The sequence below is a fragment of the Neltuma alba genome, unplaced genomic scaffold, assembly GCF_004799145.2.
Source record: "Neltuma alba isolate B1F8T4 unplaced genomic scaffold, ASM479914v2 tig00006992_pilon, whole genome shotgun sequence".
NCBI lineage: Eukaryota > Viridiplantae > Streptophyta > Magnoliopsida > Fabales > Fabaceae > Neltuma > Neltuma alba.
In genome coordinates, this window is record NW_021634645.1 from 117,683 (window position 1) to 132,242 (window position 14,560).

The 14,560-nt window shown below is 34.4% G+C and overlaps 3 protein-coding genes across 3 annotated transcripts; all 3 read left to right on the plus strand.

The window, feature by feature from the left end:
- Positions 1-305: 305 nt before the first annotated feature.
- On the plus strand, positions 306-2,438 carry LOC114751636 (cytochrome P450 72A68-like). The gene is made up of 5 exons (XM_028940298.1): positions 306-552; positions 846-1,063; positions 1,168-1,415; positions 1,528-1,915; positions 2,010-2,438. The coding sequence occupies exons 1-5, from the start codon at positions 306-308 to the stop codon at positions 2,436-2,438; spliced, it is 1,530 nt and encodes a 509-aa protein (XP_028796131.1).
- A 3,168-nt stretch (positions 2,439-5,606) lies between these two features.
- Positions 5,607-7,770, plus strand: LOC114751640 (11-oxo-beta-amyrin 30-oxidase-like). Its single transcript, XM_028940302.1, has 5 exons — positions 5,607-5,953; positions 6,063-6,280; positions 6,436-6,683; positions 6,762-7,155; positions 7,248-7,770. Exons 1-5 carry the CDS (start codon positions 5,644-5,646, stop codon positions 7,680-7,682), a joined length of 1,605 nt encoding a protein of 534 aa, XP_028796135.1. The 5' UTR covers positions 5,607-5,643; the 3' UTR covers positions 7,683-7,770.
- Positions 7,771-10,542: 2,772 nt separating this feature from the next.
- Positions 10,543-12,562, plus strand: LOC114751637 (cytochrome P450 716A67-like). Its single transcript, XM_028940299.1, has 5 exons — positions 10,543-10,837; positions 11,042-11,259; positions 11,337-11,584; positions 11,655-12,042; positions 12,134-12,562. The coding sequence occupies exons 1-5, from the start codon at positions 10,543-10,545 to the stop codon at positions 12,560-12,562; spliced, it is 1,578 nt and encodes a 525-aa protein (XP_028796132.1).
- Positions 12,563-14,560: the final 1,998 nt, after the last annotated feature.

Sequence of the window (14,560 nt, forward strand, 5' to 3'; positions counted from 1 at the left end):
TTAAAATATAAGTACTATCCCACTGATTTATCCCCTTAATTAAACGGCTTGTCCTTGACTCCTCTCGCAACTTATTATTCACATGCCGTGTATTAAATAAATGGAATAAACGGGGTAAATTTTTAAGGTCTCCCGTGCATCGCATGGGGGTGGGGGGAGTAAAAATCTAATTACTATATATACATAAGCAGACGCCATCCCAGCCAAGCAGAGACAGACAAACACTGAGGGTTAGAGAGAGAGAGAGAGAGAGAGAGATGAGGGAAGCATCAGGAATAATAGCAGTGGTGGGTGCAGTTGCAGTAATGGCGGTGATAGGCGGAGGATGGTGGGTTTGGAAGATGGCGAAGTGGGTGTGGGTGGATCCGAAGAAGATGGAGAGGCGTCTGAGAGAGGAAGGTCTTAGGGGCCATCCTTATCGATTCTGGGTGGGTGACCTCACCAGAATGGCCAACATGCAGAAACAAGCTACGTCCAGCCCTTTGCCTTCTCATTCCCATGACGTGATCTCTCGCGTCTTGCCCTTCGACCACCACTTGGTTACCAGACACGGTGCACTTTTATTCCTCTCTTTCCCCTCTCCTCATTTTCACCATCTCAATTCATCTTCTTCCCAATTTACATAACCCTTACGCTCTGATAAAATTATTAGAATATCAAGGGTACATATATGCATACATACATGTACAAATATACATACAAGAGCTAGTTCGAATTGAATTTCGTCATAAATGCCTCAAATCTCTTAGATTTATAACAATATTCCTATTAACAGTAAGATTTCTTACCAAAATAATCATTTCCTTCCATCCTTATATTATATTCATAAAAAATTTGAACTGCAGGAAAGAATCCATTCATGTGGTACGGACCGACACCGAGGTTGATCCTTACGGATCCTGAGCTCAACAAAAATGTGCTCAACAATAACTACGACTTTGTAAAACTTCCCGTGATTTCTGTTATCAAATATCTATCAGCTGGCATTGCAAGCTACAATGGCGACAAGTGGGCTAACCACAGGAAGATTATCAATCCGGCATTCATTTTGGAAAAACTGAAGGTTATATATTTTTCTTTCCTCGCCAAGTTAAACTGCACTTAAACATGTACTTACAAATTAAACTGGGAAATTTGTCTCTTAATTTCTTCATCATCTCTCTATAGACTCTGATTCCAATCACTTGCCAAAGTTGTAATGAGATGATCAACAAATGGGAGAACATGCTGTCCCCAACAGATGGAACTTGTGAAGTGGATGTCTTGCCCTGGCTCAAGGGTTTGACAAAGGAAGTGATTTCTCGAGCAGCATTTGGAAGCAGCTACGAAGAAGGCAGACAAATATTTGATATTCTATCAGAACAAACTGAACTTGTAGCCAATAACTTACAGAAACATCGCATTCCATTATGGAGGTAATTAATTGAATAACTCCTCAGACTATAACATGCAATATGCGCTGAAAATCAAATGTTTGTGATTTATACGTGTGACTTAAGCATAAGTACTGACAGAATCATTTTGAAGGTTTCTACCAACTAAGGATAATAAGAGGATGAAGCAAAATGAAAGAAACATGGAAGCTTCACTAGAGTGCATTATCAACAAAAAGAAGGAAGCCATGCAGGCACGTCAAGCCACAAAGGATGACCTACTAGGCATACTTCTAGAATCCAATCAAAAGGAGATTGAAGAACAAGGGAACAAGAAGAATGTCGGGTTGAGTATCAAAGATGTGATTGGTGAGTGCAAGTTGTTTTACCTGGCTGGCCAAGAAACCATTTCTTCTTTACTAGTTTGGACTATGATGCTATTGAGCATGTATCCTGATTGGCAAGCACGTGCGAGGGAAGAAGTCCTGCAAGTCTTTGGCAATCAAAAACCAGACTTTGATGCGCTAAGTCGCCTTAAGATTGTAAGCATATACATATAATATATCTTTTAACCAAATTGATCATATTTTTTGACCACAAACATGGCTCTACTTAAAATGAAATATGCCATTACAGGTGACAATGATCATGTACGAGGCTTTGAGGTTATATCCACCAATAGCATGGGCGGAGCGGTGTACTGAAAAAGACATGAAACTTGGAAATCTGTCAATTCCCAAAGGAGTGCGAATTAGCTTACCAATAATTATGATGCACCATGACGAACGCTTCTGGGGAGATGACGCCAAAGAGTTCAAACCAGACAGATTTTCTAAAGGAATCTCAAACGCATCAAAAGGTAGTTCTGTCGCATTCTTCCCTTTCGGATGGGGCCCTCGAATCTGCATTGGCCAGAACTTTGCCTTCTTGGAAGCTAAAACGGTTTTTTCTTTGATTCTGCAACGTTTCTCCTTCGAGCTCTCCCCAACATATGCCCATGCTCCCATGACGGTCCTCACTCTTCAGCCACAGCATGGAGTTCAAGTCATTCTGCACAAATTGTAATGGATTTATTATATTCAAGTATTAATTCGTGTGCCAGATGAGTTTACCAACTGTCGTTATTTGGTTTGTGTGTATTGGCGTCGTATCGTGTAGTCCACTCCATCCACCAAAGTAAAATAAAATAAAGTTTGTTGTTATTGTATGGATTCAAAACAATCCGCATCTCCTACGTTAATGAAGGTAAATTAATATAATTCTACTTCTTTAAACATTTGGAAAAGAAAGTTAAGTATTGAAATATTAGGCGAAGAATCCACTTACAAATGCTCCCCTGTTTTGAAGCTCTTAGAGAAAATGGTGAAGGAGGCTTCTGAAATGGCGAAAAAAAGCGCCAAACACAGCAGCACAACAAAATTTGAACGGTCCACATATTATATTATATTTTTATCTTTCGTAGTAATTTCTTAACATTGTCTATCTAATAAATTATTTTTACTTTATAATATGTAATTTTCAGACCTAAAAAATTATAATGCAAACCGGAAGGAGATGAAGTAGGTTTCAGAAATACGCTCATATTAAGGAAGATATAGAGATAAATTGGGAATTTCAGATTCCATACCTTAGAATCAATCACAGAGAGGCTTCAGAAATTCATCCTCGATGAATGTTTGGAATTTTTCTCCATATGCTGCAGAGAGGCATCAGAAACCCTCCTCAGTCAATGCTTTGAAGAGCTAGCGATGCAGTTGAATCTCAGAGAGGAAGTGAGTGGCGGCGACGACAAATGTGGACGATGAAGACAATGAGAGAGCAAGAGAGAGATTGAGGTAGATGGACGAACGTCGAACGGCGAACATGACGACAAAGAAGAACGACGGCATGGCAGAACACGGCGGGAGAAAGAGCACCGGGAGTTCGAGAAAATCTGAGGCGGATGAGGCATAATGCGGGGCGACGGAGGGCTTCTCAAAAAAAGTCCATCTTAGTTTTTGATTTTAAAGAAAAAAGCCTAGCCCGCTTTTTAACGTTAAGGAAAACTCCCAGCCCATTTGATTTTCAAATATAGCTGGAAAAAAAATAAATATAATTTCAAAAGTTTTTTTTTTGAGCTGAAATATAATATCAAAAGTTCAATATTTATAGTTTTATACAAATACCGCACCATCCCAACAGCAATGGTCCTGGGTCTGATTTGACTTGACGCAGGTAAAGTAGAACAATTATAAATCATTGTTAATATTAATTTGAGATAAGATTAAAATACGAATGTATTAGTTAGTCTATTAAAAAATAGTGTAACAACATTTTATTGATATTTTTATTATTATATCTTGTACCTCAAAAAAATGCATGCGTCACAAAAAGGATAAGAACTAAATTTATAAATATGCGTCTGACAAAAAAAATTATAAATATGCGACTAATATGTCATTGGAAATTAGATGCAACAAATACTAATGTAATATGACAACAACATTTATTTAATTTATTCAATACATATATAAGTTATGCCAGAAATATTTAATCGATATTTTTAATATCATAACTCGTACCTTGAAAGAAATGCATACAGCACCTAAGTTTTTTTTGGTCAAAATCATACAGCACCTAAGTTAAAAAACCATATTTATGAATATGTGAATGATATGACGTTACAAAATTGACAACTGATTTTTTTTTTTTGGGTACAAAAATTGATGACAAATTTTAATGTTGTATGACAGCAACATTTCATATTTCTGGGTTGCGTGCATTTAATTAATTGTATTAAATCAGAAAAAACAAAACACTTCCTTTATTTTGGTCCTCCGGATCAAATTTCTCAACAATAATGCATGCAGGACCACTAACATCATCTGATAACCATATGCATGCAGGACCACTGGCATCCTCGAATAAAAAAACACTAATTAATATGATAAGATAATTAATTAATGCCGTACGTTTTATACTTAATATTAAAACTACTTAACTTATTTGAACATATTAAAAAATTTAAATTAATTAATTATAACACATGTAATATGTTTGTTTAGAAATACTGCGTATAACATTGAATTATATATCAGTTTATAATTTACATAATTGAGTTTGAGAAAATAGAGTAAATATAATAGACACAGTTACTACTAAAAAAAATAATAGATAAAGTAGATTAAGGTATTACTCTTCTGGTCTTATTTATAAAGCACTTCTAACATATTTCACATACTAAGAAAAATTTTAAACTGTATTAACTCTTTATTAAAATATAGTAACTTTTCAACTTTACCCATTTTAATATATATACCTTTCAAACAAAATAACTATCTACACTATAATAAATGAATGACAATATAGTACATTCATGGTAAAAATTTAATGAAGTGACTTATAAATAGAACAAAAAAAATCTTCTCTCTCTGTCTTATAAATAGGACCAGAGGAGTATCTCTTTAAGACCAAATCCAATCCCCTGACTAGCTCTTATATTAATAACTGGATGGAATATTTCAAATTCGCCTAGTTTCTTCTTAATTTAGGGTTTTTTTCTAAGTAAAAATCTCATAATATTTTCTTTAAAAAAATTATAAAAAGTTTAAATTTGTACTAAAATATCACTGATTTAATTTTACATAGAGGGTGTTTGGATAGAAACCAAACCATAGTTTCAGAAGTGCTTTTACGGTTTACGAAGTAAATATGTGGAGGAGTTTGCATCGTTTTGCGAAAAAGTGCTTCCGAAACTATGGTTTGGAGGTTGCCAAACACCCCCATAATTTAATAATAATAAAAAGAAATAGAAAACAGAATTGAGGAAATAAAGAAAAATTAAGGGTCAAGGAGGGGATTAGAGACGAACCATACATTTCAATGATGAGCATGATGCTCATCAAGTTTTAACCATTCAAATTTAATATAAATGATTGAAATTTAATTTTTTTATTTTTTTTAAATTTTTTTCTTTAATAAATAGATAACTCAAAATAAATATAATTTTTTACCTGCAAGTTTTTTTGGAAGATAATTTTTCATTTAAAAATTATTAGTTGAACAATTTTGAATCTAAATATCTAAATGGTGTAGATTTTACTGTAGCTATGACTATCAAGTACTAAAACTGCTTCTAGCATACACCCCTCCCTCAATGCTCATCATACTCCTACCATTCAAAATTGTTTTCTCTGACTGACTTACATTATTCTTCTTCCGTGGGACTTCGCTTGGTCTATATATATGCAGGAGCCTACGTATCAGCTTCATCGAAACACAAGACAAGAACATGGAGCCAGAGAGAGTGAGAGAAATGATGTTTCAAGCAACAACGTTAATGGCGTCATTAATGGCGGCGATAATAGTCGTAAGATGGGGATGGAATATGATGAAGTGGCTGTGGCTGAACCCTAAGAGGATGGAAAGGATGCTCAGAGATCAAGGTCTTCAAGCCAATCCTTATCGATTCTGGATTGGAGACTTGTGGGAAATGGTTAAGATGCAAGAACAAGTCAAATCCTTACCCATTCCCTCTCATCATTCTCATGATCTAGCTCCTCGTGTCCTCTCCTTCGTCCACCACATTGCCAACAAATATGGTTTGTCTTAATTTCTGTCAAGAAATTAATACTTAATACGATGGATTCTTAATTTAAAAAAAAAAAAAGATTAATCATTGTTACTGACTTCAGCATGAATTTTTTGCAGGTAAGAATTCATTTATATGGTTTGGACCAACACCAAGAGTGATCCTAAGGAATCCAGAGCAAGTAAAGGAGATGTTAAACAGGAACTATGACTTCACAAAACGTCAAGTGAATCCTCTTATCAAGTATCTAGGCTCTGGTTTGGGAACCTATGATGGCGACAAGTGGACTAAACACAGGAAGATCATCAATCCAGCTTTCAATTTTGACAGACTGAAGGTTACGTATACTTTCTTCACTACTGAGATCATAATCATGTGGTTAGGGCGGATGATCACTCACTAATTAATAAGATATGGCTAGATTACAACGTGATAGCAATTTTAATGTTATGCAGACAAATTTTGACTTCGGTTTTCTTCTTTTTGACATAGAATATGATGCCAGCCTTTACCCAAAGTTGCATTGACATGATAAGAGAATGGGAAAAAATGATGTCTCCATTAGATGGAACGTGTGAACTAGATGTTTGGCCTTGGCTTAAGAATTTGACAGAGAATGTTATTTCTCGAGCAGCCTTTGGAAGTAGTTATGAAGAAGGCAAACAAATTTTTGATCTTCTCGCAGAACAAGCCGAACTTGTCATGAGTAACTTTCAAAGATATCACATTCCACTTTGGAGGTACATAATAATTATACATGATTAATATCTAACTTTCAATTATGGAACGCCCCATCAATAAATTAAATGAATTTGTAGGTTTATACATGCCAAGGACAAAAGGAGGATGGAGGAAATAGATAAAATGGTGGATGATTTGTTGAAGGGAATCATCATGAAGAAAAAGGAGGAAGCCGTAATGAAGAAGGTGGGTGGTGACGAAGTCATAATTAAGAATGACTTACTAAGCATACTTTTAGAATCCAATCATCACAAGGAGGTTGATGAAAGCCTTGGGATGAGTTTGCAAGAGGTCATCAAGGAATGCAAGGCGTTCTACGTGGGAGGCCAAGAAACCACTTCGGTTTTGCTTGTTTGGACCATGATGCTGCTGGGTAAGTACCCTGATTGGCAAACACGTGCAAGGGAAGAAGTTTTCCAAGTCTTTGGCAATCAAAAACCAGATTATGGAGGCCTTAATCGCCTCAAGATTGTAAGTGTATATATATATCATTTAGATAGATATATACTTCTCAATAATATGTATAAACTGATCACAAATATGCAAATACTTTTCCACTATAGGTGACGATGATCTTATATGAAGTTCTGAGACTATACCCACCAGCAGTATGGATGGAACGATCTGCAGAAAAGGACATGAAACTTGGGAATTTGTTAGTACCAAAAGGAGTACAACTTGTGATACCGACACTGATGATTCATCATGACCAGGAGATATGGGGGAGTGATGCCAAGGAATTCAAACCAGAGAGGTTTAGTGAGGGAATCTCAAAGGCAGGGAAAGGGAATTGCGTTGCGTACTTCCCATTTGGACGGGGTCCGCGAATTTGCATTGGACAAAACTTCTCATTGTTGCAAGCTAAGACAGCTCTCTCTTTGATTCTGCAGTGCTTTTGGTTTGAGCTTTCTCCCTCATATTCTCATTCTCCTTCTGTCCTTCTTACTCTTCAGCCCGACCATGGGGTTCATCTCATTCTCCATAAACTCAAACAATAAATTAGTAATGTAGTTTGAGTTTGACGTCCTTATTATTGTGATCTTTCTTCAAGTTTATATATAAACATAATCAATTTGTTGTACGTTATATGCGTGTTATGCATTAGGAGTACAAGTTGTAATACCAATACTAATGATGCACCATGACCAACAATTGTGAGGATGCCAAAGGGTTCAAACCAGAAAGATTTTCGGAAGTAATCTTGAAGGCATTAAAGATACCGGTGTCGCATTCTTTCGGGGGGGGGGGGGGGCCTTGAATCTGCCCTCGCCAGAACTTTGTCTTGTTGGAAGCTATGCAACCCTTGTATTACCTCGAATCATAATTATAAAACTTCGTTTGTAGTCTAGAAATAAGGTCTTATAACTCGCTTGTAGTCTACAAGTGAGGTTTTATAATTAAAGCCAGAGGTAGTATTAAAAATGAAAAGGATTAAAGCCTAATACAATTAGTATTTAGCCGAGTTTCTTAAACTTTAGTCAGGATTCATTTCCTAACAGGATGTATGGAGAGAGTCTCGTGATCAGTACTAAAACCTAGATTTAGGGAAAAAAAACAAGAATCGAAAAGATTAATATAACAACTGCATTTTATTGATATTTTTAATATGATAACTAGTACCTTAAAAAAATATATACATGCATCACAAAAAGGTTAAGAACTAAATTTATAAATAGGCGAATAATATGTCATTGGAAATATGATGTAACATGACAACGACGACATTTTATCTATTTTATTCAAAATTTATTTACACCTTATACCTGAAATATTGAATTGATATTTTTCATATCATAACTCGTACCTTAAAAGAAATAATGCATACCACACATACATTGAAAAAGCTATATTTATATAAACATGTAAATCATATTATATTACAATATTGATAACAAATTTTAGTCATATGACAGCAACATCTTATCTGATGAGGTTTCTCCCCTTCATGTTCTCATGCTCTCCTTTATTAATTTTATCCAGTAAATAAAAATCTTAGAAATCTGAACGAATGCTAAAAGGGGAAAAGGAAAAGGGAAAAAAAATGCTAGTTCATCAACCTAGCCCTTGATTAATTCTTACAGATGAAATTAATATATATAATATTTTAGGACATATTTGTAAAATATAAGTAGGGCCAAAGATGTACCACCTTCAGTTCTTAATATAAAAATTAATTGTAAGATTAAGTTTGGTATTAAATATAATATCTCAATTCATTTTCATTTAATTTGTTTCCGATACTTATCATATTTTTCAAAACTATCCCTATTAATTTTACATGTTAAGAGAGTTTGCATCATCAAGGGATAGTTTAAATGCAAATGATTTTTAATTGATCTAATTTTTTTTAATATCATAACTCGTACCTTAAAAGAAATAATGCATACCCCACACACATACATCAAAAAAATAAATTTTAATGGATGATATGACATTACGAAATTGATAACAAATTTTAATGTCGTATAACGACAACATATATTTTATTTGAGGTTTCTCCTTCATGTTATCATGCTCCCTCATATATAACTTGGACGAATGCTAAAAGGCGAGAAAGAAGAAGAAAAATACAAATGCAAGTTCACCCTAAAATATAAGCAGAGTATGACATTAATGTAAAATATTTTCGGGCAGATTTATAAAATATAATTAAGCAGGGCCAAAAGTAGCATTTGAGTTATCAGTGCGAGCGTTCTATTTTTTTTTTGGTAAAATTTTATATTTTTTAATTTAACTTTATACAAAGTTCAATTTGGTTTTTTTGGTAAAAATTTTAATTTGGTATTTTAATTTTAAAAGTATATTTTTATTGCTTTAATCTAAAATAGTTAGACTTAAATGATAATATTTTGTAATAATCATACATGTTTATTAAACATAATAGGGTAGTATTTAAAAATATTTTATTAACACTTAATATCTTAGTATTACTATTTTTTGTTAATAATTTTGTGATTAAACAACTAAAAATATATATTTTAAAGTTAAGGGATCGAATAAAAATGATCCTGTATAAATTTTAAAAAAAATTAAAAAGTATATATTTTAATTTGTCATTCTTTTATGGTTAATACTATTTTTAGTTTATAAAATTTGAACTTATTTTGATTTTTTTCTCTAAAAATTTTTAGACAAATCAAAATAAAATCAGATTTTAAAAACCAATATAAAAATAAAGTCAAATTTCAAGAACAAAAAGCATTGATTTTAAATTTCAGAGACGAAAATAAAAATGAAATTAAATTTCAAAAACTGAAAATAGTACCATAACTTTATATATATATATATATATTATATCAATATATATATGTCTGTGTATATATATTATATCAATGCGTCGATCGTGACTACGGCTGCAAGCAGCTAAGAGGCCAAGCACAAGGAAGTAGATGCCAAGATCAGATGTCTTCTATATATTCAAATTCTCAGACCACAAACCATATGAGGACCACTAACATCATCGATCGGATAAGAAAAATAATGATAAGATATATCAAGTTCTTTTTTAATTGGTACGGTGTTCAGAGCAGTACGTAGTCGGTGCTAAATATGTTGTCCAGAGTGCAGACTATTACAATTGATCCGTACAAATTGAACAGTAATGCCTTTATTTAACCACCTCAAGTTTTGCCCTCCCAATGCAAGTTAATTATTATCAACACTTTCTCCGGCCGGCGGGAAAACTTGATCTGGTGATGTAGTTAATTGAAATAACTAATACATAAACTAACAACAAACACTCATATAATATTTTCAACTTGTTCTCGTTCACTTCCTTCTTCTCTACTTTGAGATTTTTATATATAGACATACGCCACACACAAGCACAAGCACAGAGAAACACACAGAGATAGCAAGATGAATGAAGCATCAGGAATAACATCAGTGGTGGTTGCAGTTGCAGTAATGGCGGTGATAGGCGGAGGATGGTGGGTTTGGAAGATGGCGAAGTGGGTGTGGGTGGATCCGAAGAAGATGGAGAGGCGTCTGAGAAAGCAAGGTCTTAAGGCAGATCCTTATCGGTTCTGGGTTGGCGACGTAACCAGGATGATGAAGATGCAGAAAGAAGCTATTTCCAGTCCTTTGCCTCCTCATTGCCATGACTTGGTCCCACGTGTCTTCTCCTTTGGTCACCACTTAGTCAATAAACACGGTGGGTGCCCGTACTTTCTCAATACTGTGTGTGTGTGTAGCTAACATCAGATTGTGTGTACAAGTTCTAACATTAATTTGTTGTCTAGCCATGATATATATAAACCAATAACTTAACGGCAATGTTTGGTATCATAAATAGGAAAAAAGATTTCCTTCCATGCTCTTTATATAGGTATATATTCATAAAACAGTTAAAGTGCAGGTGAGAATCCATTCATGTGGTTCGGACCGACACCGAGGTTGATCCTTACAGATCCTGAGCTGATTAAAAATGTGTTCAACAGGAACTACGACTTTGTAAAATTACACACGATTTCCATTGACAAATATGTATCAGTTGGTGTTGCAAGCTACAATGGCGACAAGTGGGCTAATCACAGGAAAATAATCAATCCTGCATTCAGTGTGGAAAAATTGAAGGTTATTTTTCTTTGCTTGTCAAAGTAAATTGAGAATTTTGTCTCTTGATTATTTCTTCATCATGGATCTCTCTACAGACCCTGATTCCAATCTTCAGCCGAAGTTGCAATGATATGATGAACAAATGGGAGAGCTTGTTGTCCCCAACAGATGGAACCTGTGAAGTAGATGTATGGCCTTGGCTTAGGGATTTCACAAAGGACGTGATTTCTCGAGCAGCATTTGGAAGTAGCTACGAAGAAGGCGAACAGATATTCGATCTTTTATCAGAACAAGCCGAACTTGTAGCCAATAACTTACAGAAACATCGCATTCCATTGGGGAGGTAATTAATTGAATAATTACTCGAATCAAATGTTGGTGATTACATAAGTAATGATAAAATCGTTTTGTAGGTTTCTAACAACTAAGGAGAACAAGAGGATGAAGGAAAATGAAAGAAACATGGAAGCTTCACTAGAATGTATCATCAACAAAAAGAAGGAAGCCATGAAGGCAGGTCAAGCCACAAAGGATGACCTACTTGGCATACTTTTAGAATCCAATCTCAAGGAGATTGAGGAACAAGGAAACGACAAGAACGTTGGATTGAGTATGAAAGATGTGATTGGTGAGTGCAAGTTGTTCTACCTGGCTGGCCAAGAAACCATTTCTTCTTTACTGGTTTGGACTATGATGCTATTGAGCATGTATCCTAATTGGCAAGCACGTGCCAGGGAAGAAGTCCTGCAAGTCTTTGGCAATCAAAAGCCAGACTTTGATGCACTAAGTCGCCTCAAGATTGTAAGCATATACATATATATCTTTTAACTAAACTGATCAATTTTTCTAAACACAAACATGTCGATACTTAAAGTGAAATATGCCATTACAGGTGACAATGATCTTGTATGAGGCTTTGAGGTTATATCCACCAATAGCATGGGTGGAGCGGTATGCTGAAAAAGACGTGAAACTTGGAAATCTGTCAATTCCCAAAGGAGTACGAATTAGCTTACAAATACTTATGATGCACCATGATGAACGCTTCTGGGGAGATGATGCCAAAGAGTTCAAACCAGGTAGATTTTCTGAAGGAATCTCAAACGCAGCAAAGGGTAATTCTGTTGCCTTCTTCCCATTCGCAGGGGGTCCTCGAGTCTGCATTGGCCAGAACTTTGCCTTGTTGGAAGCCAAAACGGCTATGTCTTTGATTCTACAACGTTTCTCCTTCGAGCTTTCCCCAACATATTCTCATGCTCCCACCACCGTCCTCACTCTTCAGCCTAAACATGGAGTTCAAGTCATTCTGCATAAATTGTAATGGATTTATGACATTCAAGTACTAATTCTTGTACCAAATGAGTTCAACTGTCCTTATTTGGTTTGTGTATTAGTTCAGAACAATCCACATCTTCTACGTTAATGAAAATAAATGAATATAATTCTAGTTCTTCAAACATTTGGATGAGAAAGTACGTATTGAAATACTAAGCAAAGAATACACTTAGAAATCCTCCCTTGTTTTGGAGCTCTAGGAGCAAATTGCGAGATGCTTCTGCAAGTGGCGGAAAAAAAAAAAAAAATCAACACAGCAGCACAACAAAATCTGGACGGTCCACATTTTATATTATACTTTTATCTTTAGTAATTATTTTCTTAATATGATATTAACGAAAACTTGAAGGACATGAAGGATGTTAAAGAAATTGGCTCGTATGAAGGAGAATATGGAAATAAACAAGGCTGCAGATTGGTTGGCAGTCTCGGGCTCAAAGGGGGTATGTTTTGAAGGTTGTCCTAGTCAACCTCCACCCTCTCTTGGCAAGTTGCTGTCTGATGACAGATCTCGGTGAATTGCTGATTTTGGTGCCGGGATTTGTCAGGATGGGACTGGAGTTGGCTAAGTTCTCTTGACTTGTTTGGCTGTGCTGTTTTTGCTGTGTTGTCTGTTTTGTTTTGTTATTTTTTTCCTTAGGTTGTACTCTAGGATTTACTTGTTTTTGCTATTGTTTCCCTTAGGTTGTAATCTGCAGGGTTTTACTGCTTCCTTTTTTTATTTTGTGGGCTTCGGCTATTGGTCACCTGTAATCTGTTTTTTGGTTATCAATAAAATGGACTACTGTTTTCTGGTCCAAAAAAAATTTCAATAGTACATTTGAATAAATCATGCACAGAGGTTTGACGAATTCTTTCTCAATCGCCGCTTTGAAGAGCTGGCGGCGCTGTCGAATCTCAGTCGCCGTCCATTGCCGACCTTAGTTGAATCTCAGAGAGAGAGGGAGGAAGGGGCAACGACCACAAATGCGAGCGGCGAACACAATGAGAAGAGAACAAACATGTAAAGCTGAATATAAATCGTAGCAGAGGTTGAAGTGTTGTGTCGAGTTTATTATTTATATGCATCATCTTAATGAAGTCATGTTGTCTAGTTTCACTACAAAATTGCAAATGATTTAAAAGAATACTTCCTTAGTGTAAGAACTCATTTGATTTTTATTTTAGTCATAAATATAAGACATCAATTTATTTTATTTTTCATATTTATCTTTTTTTTTTAAGATGGTTCTTTTAATAATAGTAGTTCTAACCAATTAATTTGATTAGCAAGCATATTTTAGAAAAGACAATACCTATTTATTACAAATAACTAACTTAACTTATTTTCTCAATTTACTCAAATTAGTTAACTAGCTCTTATATTTAAGACTGAAAGTAGTATTTTAGAAAAATAAATAGATATTTTTAACAAATAACTAATTTAAATAATTTAATAGAACTTATTAAAGATCAAAAATCTAAGCGACTGGTTCTTAATATAACACTTAATTGAATAATTTATTAGATTAAAAAAGCTAAATAAATTACTCACATATAGCATATGTTAACTGATTTCTCCGAAATAATTATTCGTGTCACTAAATTATACGCAAATTAGTTTTAAAAACATAATAAATATGAATATTTTAAAATAATTTATTTAGTTTTCTTAATAGTCTAAAATTAATTTATTAGATCTTATATTAAAGACTTTAGTTTTATGAATTATCGTTTTTTCTTCCGTTCGAATTCTGAAATCACTTGACCACAAAAAGAAAAAGAAAAAAGAATTCACAAATCACAATCCATGCGCACAACCACTGGTAATTAATAACATCATCTGATAACAATATGCATGCAGGACCACTGACATGACATTATCGGATAACAAAGAAGAAACTAGTCAATATGGTACCTAACATATAAATATAGTAAATATTTTTAACCTCTAAATAGACAAAGCATGAACTACTCCAACTCCTTGCATCAAATTATTGTACTA

Bases quoted from the DNA above. Each gene is read 5' to 3' on its own strand.
- LOC114751636 (XM_028940298.1), top strand. From the start codon at position 306: ATGGCGGTGATAGGCGGAGGATGGTGGGTTTGGAAGATGGCGAAGTGG. The intron at 553-845 runs GTGCACTTTTAT...TTTGAACTGCAG, and splicing joins CCACTTGGTTACCAGACACG to GAAAGAATCCATTCATGTGG. The intron at 1,916-2,009 runs GTAAGCATATAC...ATGCCATTACAG, and splicing joins CGCTAAGTCGCCTTAAGATT to GTGACAATGATCATGTACGA.
- LOC114751640 (XM_028940302.1), top strand. From the start codon at position 5,644: ATGGAGCCAGAGAGAGTGAGAGAAATGATGTTTCAAGCAACAACGTTA. The intron at 5,954-6,062 runs GTTTGTCTTAAT...AATTTTTTGCAG, and splicing joins CCACATTGCCAACAAATATG to GTAAGAATTCATTTATATGG. The intron at 6,684-6,761 runs GTACATAATAAT...ATGAATTTGTAG, and splicing joins TATCACATTCCACTTTGGAG to GTTTATACATGCCAAGGACA.
- LOC114751637 (XM_028940299.1), top strand. From the start codon at position 10,543: ATGAATGAAGCATCAGGAATAACATCAGTGGTGGTTGCAGTTGCAGTA. The intron at 11,260-11,336 runs GTTATTTTTCTT...ATCTCTCTACAG, and splicing joins TCAGTGTGGAAAAATTGAAG to ACCCTGATTCCAATCTTCAG. The intron at 11,585-11,654 runs GTAATTAATTGA...ATCGTTTTGTAG, and splicing joins CATCGCATTCCATTGGGGAG to GTTTCTAACAACTAAGGAGA.